At 56.6% G+C, this 10,179-nt stretch overlaps 1 protein-coding gene across 1 annotated transcript in view; it reads left to right on the top strand.

The window, feature by feature from the left end:
• Nucleotides 1–4,143: 4,143 nt before the first annotated feature.
• Nucleotides 4,144–10,179, top strand: part of VCP (valosin containing protein) — a 31,349-nt gene continuing 25,313 nt past the window's right edge. The window contains exons 1-3 of the mRNA XM_075932825.2: nt 4,144–4,302; nt 9,300–9,411; nt 9,760–9,932. Of these exons, the coding sequence (XP_075788940.1) occupies nt 4,286–4,302; nt 9,300–9,411; nt 9,760–9,932 (302 nt within the window). The 5' untranslated portion in view covers nt 4,144–4,285. The remainder of the gene's footprint in view (nt 4,303–9,299; nt 9,412–9,759; nt 9,933–10,179) is intronic.

The following is a 10,179-nucleotide window of genomic DNA, read 5'->3' as shown; positions in this document are numbered from 1 at the left end:
TTTTTTTGGGGGGGGAACTGCAACTATGAAAGTATCAGCTACAAGCTGGTTTATTGAGTTAACAGACAGCCTCTCACAGCAACTATGATTAAACTCCATTAAATCTACCCCCAGCTGTACAGATAGCAAAACTGTCTCAGCCACTCAAACAGCAGAACAAAAGGCAGGAGGCAACATGAAAAACCCGAAACTAGCGTCGACGCTGTAGGCATACCCAGACTGCTGGGGTAAAACACATAAAATCCCTGAGGCAATTTCAAGCAAACTAGAACATCTTTCAGATGAATGTGCAAGATGTGGCAAAGTACATAGCCCAGCAACTGTATGTGTAGCCAGAGGCACATGGTGAAATAAATGCACAAAACATGGACATTTGGCAGCTGTCTGCTGTACCAAGGGAGGTGACTAATATTACAGACAAGGGAGAGCTGTTGTTTCTGGGAACCATCACACAGGATGACCTAGATCCTGCCTGGAGAGTGAAACTGAATATTCATGGTGACACTTAGTGACTGTTCAACAGATGCAGCAGCAGGTGTACTCATCCTCTCAGAATCACCTTTGGCCTCTCCCAGAGCTGAGATCACCTGACTCAGCTCTGGCTAACCCTGAAGCTAGTCTGAGCTGACCCCAGAAACCACTTTCAAACCTAAAGGCTCAGAGACCAGCAACCTTTGCCCCAGCACAGCAGGGATGATGGGCCCAGTGAGAGAGGAGACAAAAGGACAGAGGATTTGGTGACACGGGACTTTTGAGAGAATCACACTGAGGCACTGCTGAACAGCACCCTCTGCAAATACCTCCGCCCGGCAGACCTCGAAGAGACTAGCTGCAGGTCTGGGAAGAGTCAGAGCACGATTCGCCTGGGCATATAGAAAGAATGGACGTAAGAGTGAAAAGAGGCTGCACAGTTCTTGAGAACCTGAAGAGAACGTTACCCTTGTGGCTAGGGGCCCCGATTCTCTGCTGCAAATTGTTAAGTGGTTCTAACTGAAATGCAGTCTTGATCCTATTCCTAGTCGTCTGCATTACCTACAAGTGGAGGGAGAGGCTAGGAGAGCTGTAGACAGCCAAGAAAGTCGTGGAGCAGGGAGAGCCCTTCCGTGCCATGTCTGGGGGGACAGTGGGTCCCCACTGAGACCCGCTGCACTCAGCACAGCGATGCTGCCAGTCCGGGGGGGGCTGAGACCCGCTGCACTCAGCACAGCGATGCTGCCAGTCCGGGGGGGGGGGGGCTGAGACCCGCTGCACTCAGCACAGCGATGCTGCCAGTCCCGGGGGGTGGGGCTGAGACCCGCTGCACTCAGCACAGCGATGCTGCCAGTCCTGGGGGGGGGGGGGCTGAGACCCGCTGCACTCAGCACAGCGATGCTGCCAGTCCTGGGGGGGGGGGGGGGGCTGAGACCCGCTGCACTCAGCACAGCGATGCTGCCAGTCCTGGGGGGGGGGGGGCTGAGACCCGCTGCACTCAGCACAGCGATGCTGCCAGTCCTGGGGGGGGGGGGGGGCTGAGACCCGCTGCACTCAGCACAGCGATGCTGCCAGTCCCGGGGGGGGGGGGCTGAGACCCGCTGCACTCAGCACAGCGATGCTGCCAGTCCCGGGGGGGGGGGGGGGCTGAGACCCGCTGCACTCAGCACCGCGATGCTGCCAGTCCCGGGGGGGGGGGGCTGAGACCCGCTGCACTCAGCACAGCGATGCTGCCAGTCCCGGGGGGGGGGGGCTGAGACCCGCTGCACTCAGCACAGCGATGCTGCCAGTCCCGGGGGGGGGGGGGCTGAGACCCGCTGCACTCAGCACAGCGATGCTGCCAGTCCCGGGGGGGGGGGCTGAGACCCGCTGCACTCAGCACAGCGATGCTGCCAGTCCCGGGGGGGGGGGGCTCAGACCCGCTGCACTCAGCACAGCGATGCTGCCAGTCCCGGGGGGGGGGGCTGAGACCCGCTGCACTCAGCACAGCGATGCTGCCAGTCCCGGGGGGGGGGGGGCTGAGACCCGCTGCACTCAGCACAGCGATGCTGCCAGTCCCGGGGGGGGGGGCTGAGACCCGCTACACTCAGCACAGCGATGCTGCCAGTCCCGGGGGGGGGGGCTGAGACCCGCTGCACTCAGCACAGCGATGCTGCCAGTCCCGGGGGGGGGGGGGCTGAGACCCGCTGCACTCAGCACAGCGATGCTGCCAGTCCCGGGGGGGGGGGGGGCTGAGACCCGCTGCACTCAGCACAGCGATGCTGCCAGTCCCGGGGGGGGGGGGCTGAGACCCGCTGCACTCAGCACAGCGATGCTGCCAGTCCCGGGGGGGGGGGCTGAGACCCGCTGCACTCAGCACAGCGATGCTGCCAGTCCCGGGGGGGGGCTGAGACCCGCTGCACTCAGCACAGCGATGCTGCCAGTCCCGGGGGGGGGGGGGCTGAGACCCGCTGCACTCAGCACAGCGATGCTGCCAGTCCCGGGGGGGGGCTGAGACCCGCTGCACTCAGCACAGCGATGCTGCCAGTCCCGGGGGGGGAGGGGCTGAGACCCGCTGCACTCAGCACAGCGATGCTGCCAGTCCCGGGGGGGGGCTGAGACCCGCTGCACTCAGCACAGCGATGCTGCCAGTCCCGGGGGAGAGGGGGGGGGCTGAGACCCGCTGCACTCAGCACAGCGATGCTGCCAGTCCCGGGGGGGGGGGGGGGGCTGAGACCCGCTGCACTCAGCACAGCGATGCTGCCAGTCCCGGGGGGGGGGGGGCTCAGACCCGCTGCACTCAGCACAGCGATGCTGCCAGTCCCGGGGGGGGAGGGGCTGAGACCCGCTGCACTCAGCACAGCGATGCTGCCAGTCCCGGGGGGGGGGGGGCTGAGACCCGCTGCACTCAGCACAGCGATGCTGCCAGTCCTGGGGGGGGGGGGCTGAGACCCGCTGCACTCAGCACAGCGATGCTGCCAGTCCCGGGGGGGGGGGCTCAGACCCGCTGCACTCAGCACAGCGATGCTGCCAGTCCCGGGGGGGGGGGGGCTGAGACCCGCTGCACTCAGCACAGCGATGCTGCCAGTCCCGGGGGGGGGGGGGCTGAGACCCGCTGCACTCAGCACAGCGATGCTGCCAGTCCCGGGGGGGGGGGGGCTGAGACCCGCTGCACTCAGCACAGCGATGCTGCCAGTCCCGGGGGAGGGGGGGGGGCTGAGACCCGCTGCACTCAGCACAGCGATGCTGCCAGTCCCGGGGGGGGGGGGGGGGCTGAGACCCGCTGCACTCAGCACAGCGATGCTGCCAGTCCCGGGGGGGGGGGGGGGGGGGCTGAGACCCGCTGCACTCAGCACAGCGATGCTGCCAGTCCCGGGGGGGGGGGGGGGCTGAGACCCGCTGCACTCAGCACAGCGATGCTGCCAGTCCCGGGGGAGAGGGGGGGGGCTGAGACCCGCTGCACTCAGCACAGCGATGCTGCCAGTCCCGGGGGGGCGGGGGGGGGGCTGAGACCCGCTGCACTCAGCACAGCGATGCTGCCAGTCCCGGGGGGGGGGGGCTGAGACCCGCTGCACTCAGCACAGCGATGCTGCCAGTCCCGGGGGGGGGGGGGGCTGAGACCCGCTGCACTCAGCACAGCGATGCTGCCAGTCCCGGGGGGGCGGGGGGGGGCTGAGACCCGCTGCACTCAGCACAGCGATGCTGCCAGTCCCGGGGGGGCGGGCTGAGACCCGCTGCACTCAGCACAGCGATGCTGCCCCCAGCTGGAGCCTCCGGGGACTGGGGGCGGGGTCCTGGCTGCGGCTCGGGCGACTCTCCAGCTGAAGGGGGCGGAGTCCGGCCGTTCTAGCCTCCCGTAGGGCTTAAGAGTGATCTGTCATTCACCTTAGTTCCCTTCCTGATTGGCTGGGCCCGTCCCGGATGTTTCAGTCTCAGCCAATGGCAGCGAGGTTGCTAGGTAGCATAGGCATGAGGGCGGGCCCTGCCGGCTCCATTTTCCCATTGGTGTATTTTTGTGATTGGCCGTGCGCTCCGCGTTGCCGGGTAGAGGCACCGCGCTCCCTCGGCCGCTGTGATTGGCGGCGAAGGCGGGCTTGGAGCTTTCGGATTGGCCAGCGCCGGGCGATTTTTCCCATTGGCTGCTCCGCTGCCGAACGAAATTTCCGATTGGCGGGCGCGGCTCGTTGCTAGGCAGGGCCGGCGGCGCGGGGCGGGGCTTGCCTGGCGATGAGTCGGCTGTGAGGTTCAGTCAGAGCCCAGACCCCGGAGCCGCCGCCAGCCCGAGCCCAGCCCGCCGGGGAGACACCGAGACCCGCCGCCCGCCGCCCTGCCCGCCATGGCCTCGGGACCCGAGTAAGTGCGGGGCCCCCCCCGGCCCGCCCGGCGCCTCAGCCCGGCCCGCGGGCCGCTCGCGCCTCGGCCCGGCCCGGCGCGCGGGCCCGCTCCCGCTGTGTCACGCAGGCCCCGCCCCCTCCCCGCGCGGCCCGTTGGGGGGGGGGGGGGCGGCGCGCGGCGGGGAGCCGGGCTCGTGGCAAGGCCCGCGCGCCCGCCACTTCCGCCTGCGCCCGAAATGCCGAGTCATGTGGTGCCAAGATGGAGGCGGCCCGGCCCGAGCCCTGCGCCAGGCCCCGCCCCGCCGGCTCCCCCCGTGCGCCTCGCGCGGCTCCCCGGGATCCGCCCCCCCCCCCGAGAGCCGCCGGCCTGGCCCCCCACGCGGCTTGGGGCCCGGCGGACATCGGGCCTGGGCCCCGCCGGCCTCCCGCGAGGGGCTCGAGCGCAGCGTCCTGACCGATGTGTCCCTAACCCTGCCCCGGTTCCGCTCAGGAGCCTTCCCCTCCGGGCTCCCGTTCGCAGCTGTCCTGCACACGCTGCCTGTGATCGTGCCACGTGGGAATCCGGTAACTGAACCCACTAGTTCAGGGTCACCGGGAAGTGAAGAAGGAAAAGTTATTTTCTTGTTCCCATCACATAACTAGGAGTCACCGAAATAAATGAACAGGCAGCAGCAGGCTTGAAATAAACTAAAGGATGTATTTCTTCATGCAGCGCACAGTCAACCGGTGGAATTCCTCGCCAGAGGAGGTTGTGAAGACCAGGACTTTACTAGGGTTCAAAAATGAACTAAATAAATCCATGGAGGTTAAGGCCATCAATGGCTTCTAGCCAGGATGGGCTGGGATGGTGTCCCTAGTCTCTGTTTGTCAGAAATCGGGACTGGATGACGGGAGGGATCACTAGATGATTCTCTGCTCACTCCCTCAGGGGCATCTGGCATGGCCACTGTCGAAAGACAGGACACTGGACCTTTGGTCTGACCCGGTCTGGCCATTCTTATGTTCAGTATTAAATGGGAACTGACTGTCTGGCATTGGGCGCTAGTTATGTTGTCCCAAATAACATCTCAGCAAGATGGCTGCCATCCTCAGGCAGCTTGTTGATTGTGCTTTACTTGGGGAAAAGCACTACTTGCAGCACGAATGTTCTGGCTCAGTGTGTTAGGAAACGGGCCTATCCCTAGGAGTCTGCCAGCAGCAGGTGTACCTGAATCAGTGCTTAACCAGTTTAAGTACTGGTGTAGAGGGGCCAAAACTTCTTTCAGATTCATTGCGGAAACATGAGTTTCAATCGCAGTTTCCATCACGGGTGCATGTAACTTTGCCATCTATGTTAGCATGAATTGTGAGCATCAAGTCAATTTCCTAGTGCGGCTGGGACCTCAGAGAAGCAAGCATAGTTGGTACTTGCATCCTGAGAATTATGTTGTCACAAGTATGCTAATCAGCACTGCAGGTTTCTCTGTGTCCCTGCCCGTTCATGCTGTGTACCACTGTACATGGGCTTCAGGTTTCATCACACATTAAAGCAGCAGGAGCTTTACCATAGGGAAATGATTAAGTGGCATAGACTGGAAAGCTTGTTTTCTTGGCAGACAGGAGACTTGGAAGGTTTCCCTTTGTAAAGGAGAGGAAGCAGTCTTTACGGCTTGGGGGAGTATTAGTGCTGGGATTTCTCACCTCAGTTGCACCTCTGTATTGGGGAAAACATCCTGGTATTTGAACTGTATTTGAGAGAGACTGAAGCATGCTGTGAACTCTGTATTTTAATCCCAGCCCCTCAAAAGTACAGTAAATCTTAACATGACTTATCTTTTTTGTGGGCCCATGTGAAAAAGAGGGACTGATCTATTTTTGCTGTGCTCTCTGTAGTCTTAAGGAACTTGTCAAATTCTAAGTAACCTTTCACCTTTTCACTCTTATCTGTAACTACCATGTAGCCCTCTATGACCTTTGTTTCTTTTTTTTGAACCTGTTCATTGTGAAGTGAGGAGACCGAAACTGGCCTGCTATGCTAGATGAGCCTACACCATTGTTTGAAATAATATCTTCTATTTTTCATGCCCTCAAGCCTCTCTCTGCTGGAAGTGCTGCAGCACACTGGACAGACACTCTACCAGCTGCCTGTGTACTCCTCCCCACTAATATTGTGTGTTTTCTTAATGCTACCTGTCTTTAGCACTCTGCCCCTTTTTACAGCTCTGTACCATGTAGCGCAACTCATAGAACTGGAAAAAACCTGAATAAGTTCTGAACTCAGACGGGACAGTTGCAGGGCACCTGACTCCATGCTGATGGGTGACTGGCAGAGAGGGTTCTCTGTCAGCAAATCTGTTCACATTGGTAAATCTTGAAATAAATTAACTACCATCTTTTATATAACAAATTCCCAGACTTTTAAAGATTTTTTTTCTGAGCAGCCTATTTTGAAAATGCAATGAATAAAATGATGAATAAAATCTGCCATGATGCACTTTGTCCTGTGTACCTCAGGGGTATGTATACCATAGTTTGGGAACCCCGGCATTCGACTGCATTTTCTCTGAGAGCCCTGCACGTTCAAAACTTTAATAGACCTTTTGCCTCTTGTGGATTAACTTATATTTACCCTAGCTAAATGTCACTTGCCATTATTTTGCTCATTCCCCCACTGTATTTAAATCCATCAGAAGTTTCATAGTTTTCCATAGCTTTTTAATTCACAGAACAACTTGTTTATAGTTTCAACTTTCTGTCCCGTTTCCTCCTCCATTTCACTAATAAATATGCAACAGTAGACCTATTATGAGCCCCAGACTTCTGCTACTAACCTCCCCACTCTCCTTGCCTTGTAGAATCAGTGCTGCTTTTGCTCCGAGGTTATATATTACTTTTCAAAATGTTGTACTGGCCCTTCTTAGATCTGCTGTCAGTTCTTTCAGTGGCAAAGCCAAGGCCTAGTTTCTGACGTCCATCCAGGGCTTCCCTTGGCTCGAGCTTTAAAGCTGAGTCATCTCCAAGAGACGGTGCTTTTTGTGAGGACCTTGCACCTCCTTGTAACCTGCTGTTTCACCCAGAGGATCCTATCCTTCCTGGGTGATTTCAGTGCTGTCTCTCGGGCTATGCTGAATCTCCCTCTTAGCTGTCACTGGTTGGCACGGTATACTTGTGCTCTAGACAGACTTCAAAACCGTTCCCCCATAAGGCGACTGCCCTAGTGTGATTCCTGGGACCTCTCTTCTGAAGTGGCAGGGAAGGGGCCAATGCTGCATTCCTGACACCAAGGTGAAAGGTGAAATCTGACAGTCTGGGGGGGGGGGGGGAAAGCAGAGTGGGTGCTCCATTTCCCCATGGTGATTGTGGGGGAGGGGATTGGACTGTTGCTGCTGCTCTGCAGCACCCCCCTCTCCCCCGCCCCCCAGGCTGGAGGATGAGGTGCAATGGGAGGGGACAGGGCAGGGTGGTGACAAGAAGGGCTAGGGCTTGAGAACAGGAGAGCTCTGTGAAGGCACAAAATTGTGAGGGTCTCCTGTACCTACCACTTGCCTGCGTGCTGCTGTAACACTTTTCTGCAAGAGCCAATGGACATGCAAACACAGCAGTGGTCATCCCCAGGCACCATTCCGTAGGACTGTTCATGTCAAACACTGTGCTAGCTTGCACTGCTCACCACCTTCCCCGGGGGTTTGTTCGCTTTAAACTGTTGTTCCGTACCCCAAGGGAGTTAGGCTTTGTCTGCACTTCAAGGCAGCCACACATTACTTTAAACTGAAAGTGTAGCCACGGCAGGAGCATTGGGAGAGAGCTCTCCCAGCGCTCCGTGTAAACCACCTCCGCGAGGGGAGTGGCTGACAGCACCGCTGTAACTTGCTGCATTGGGGGGGGGAGTGTTTTCACACCCTTGAGCTGGAAAGTTGCAGTGTGATAAAGTGGCAGTGTAGATTTAGCCTTAGTTAAGTGCCAGCCTGGGGGGCTAAGACCCACTGCACTCAGCACAGCAATGCTGCCAGCCCGGGAGGAGGCGGGGGCCTGAGGCCTGCTCCTGTCCTGTGTTAATATTGGCATGTTACTAAGGATAAAGCTAAGTGTTGCCTTTTTGCTGGAAGCAAGCCAACCTGCTCTTAATATTTATCATTTGTCTGGTGTGTCTCAGTTGTCCAGTTATGCCAGTCAGTTGTTAAGAAGGGAGCAGTTAGCATGCTCTGGTGATGCTGTACAGAACAGGTTGGAACTTCTGCAGGCTCTTGAAGGGTCACTTTGTTCAAATTCTTACTTGAAAAAACCCATAAGTCCTTCTTGTTTGGTGTATTAGACATTGAAACAAAACACTTTACAAATCTGCCTCTTAACCGTTTTTTGCTATTCAGTTTAGGAAATGCAAATAAACTGTTGCATTTCTTGGGATGTCTTAGCGTAAAGTGGATATGTTCTGTGTTTGAATGCTACAGGGATATGTTTGCATCCAAACAAAACAGTGTTCACGGACACTTAAAAGCATTCATAAACACGTGATTAGGTTTGTTAATTTTACCTGACACTCAAAGGGCTAAACTCTTGTAATGCATCGGAAATGTAACATTGCCCTGTAAATCTCTCTGGGTGTTGTCTGGGGTTTGTGACCTGAGAGATTCCACCCTCCTGATCATTTGTGTGAGTTTAAGCTCACAGTTTGCATATGAGTATGGGTGATTATCTTGCTACAGTGTCTTTGTTTTTAGGCAAGAGCCATTCCAGGAAGGGGCTGCTCCAGGATCCTGTTTTCCTAAATATCTTCATCTCTATTTTAGTTCAAGGCTACCAAATGAGCTGAAATCACTTTCTTACTGAACATAACTCTGCCTTCTGACTTAGCTCTCCATGAAGAACTGAACAGGTTTCACCCCACAAGATTCTGTATTTTGTCTTACCAGCAGGTTTAGTTTGCGAAAGAGAAGGTGGGAAGGTAGCCAAACAAGTAGATGGTGGAGACCAAAGCAGGCTTTGTCCGGAAAGGGAGGAGCAATGTTGCCCAGACTCAGCAGTTCTGTTTCTTTCCAGTTCTAAAGCGGATGACTTATCCACTGCAATCCTAAAGCAGAAGAACAGGCCCAATCGGTTAATTGTTGACGAAGCCATCAATGAGGACAACAGTGTTGTGTCACTGTCCCAGGTGTGTGTCAAATCCAGTAAGAACTGTGTAGTTAATATGCGAGTGTTCAGTGTCTTGTCCCCTGACACTCACTCTTAGCCCATGTTGAACATGCTACATGAATGCCCTGAAGAAACGGCACTTAGGCTGTGATGGGTAAAAATGGAAAATGGTTTCTTATGGGGCTCTTGCCTGTGAGACTTGGGAGCAGTAGTTATTGTTCTCGAATGATGCTAGTGTTCAAGCAGGAGGCCCTGTCCTTGCTATGGGACTGGCAATTGGGGGGTCCCATGTCTATTTATGGCTCCTTCCAAACACTTACTCTCCAGCCTTGTCAAATGCATGCGCTAATGCTATCTCTGGTCACAGGCAAAAATGGATGAATTGCAGCTGTTCAGAGGAGACACAGTTCTGCTAAAAGGCAAGAAGAGGAGAGAAGCCGTCTGCATTGTCCTGTCTGATGATACCTGCTCAGATGAGAAGATTCGCATGAATAGGGTTGTTCGGAACAACCTGAGAGTGCGCCTTGGTGATGTGATCAGGTGAGGTCTGCTTTGCTAGCTGGGGGCGTCTTCCTGAATTTGTGTAGGTGGCTCTGATCAAATTCAGTCAGTAATGGAGATGGGGATTGTAGCAAGTGGTCGCTTTCCTTTCAGGAGAGTTTGCAGCAGCAGTGCCTCTTGAAGGAGAGTGTCCTGCAGCTGGAATCTAACTAGGAGTGCTCATAAAGACTGTACGGGGACGTGTATCCTGGGGGTTACAAGAGAGGTTTTTGAAAGAGCTCAGGTG

Source organism: Pelodiscus sinensis, chromosome 6 (assembly GCF_052426305.1).
Source record: "Pelodiscus sinensis isolate ZL-2025 chromosome 6, ASM5242630v1, whole genome shotgun sequence".
NCBI classification, from domain to species: Eukaryota; Metazoa; Chordata; order Testudines; family Trionychidae; genus Pelodiscus; species Pelodiscus sinensis.
This window is presented reverse-complemented; position numbering and strand designations above follow the sequence as displayed.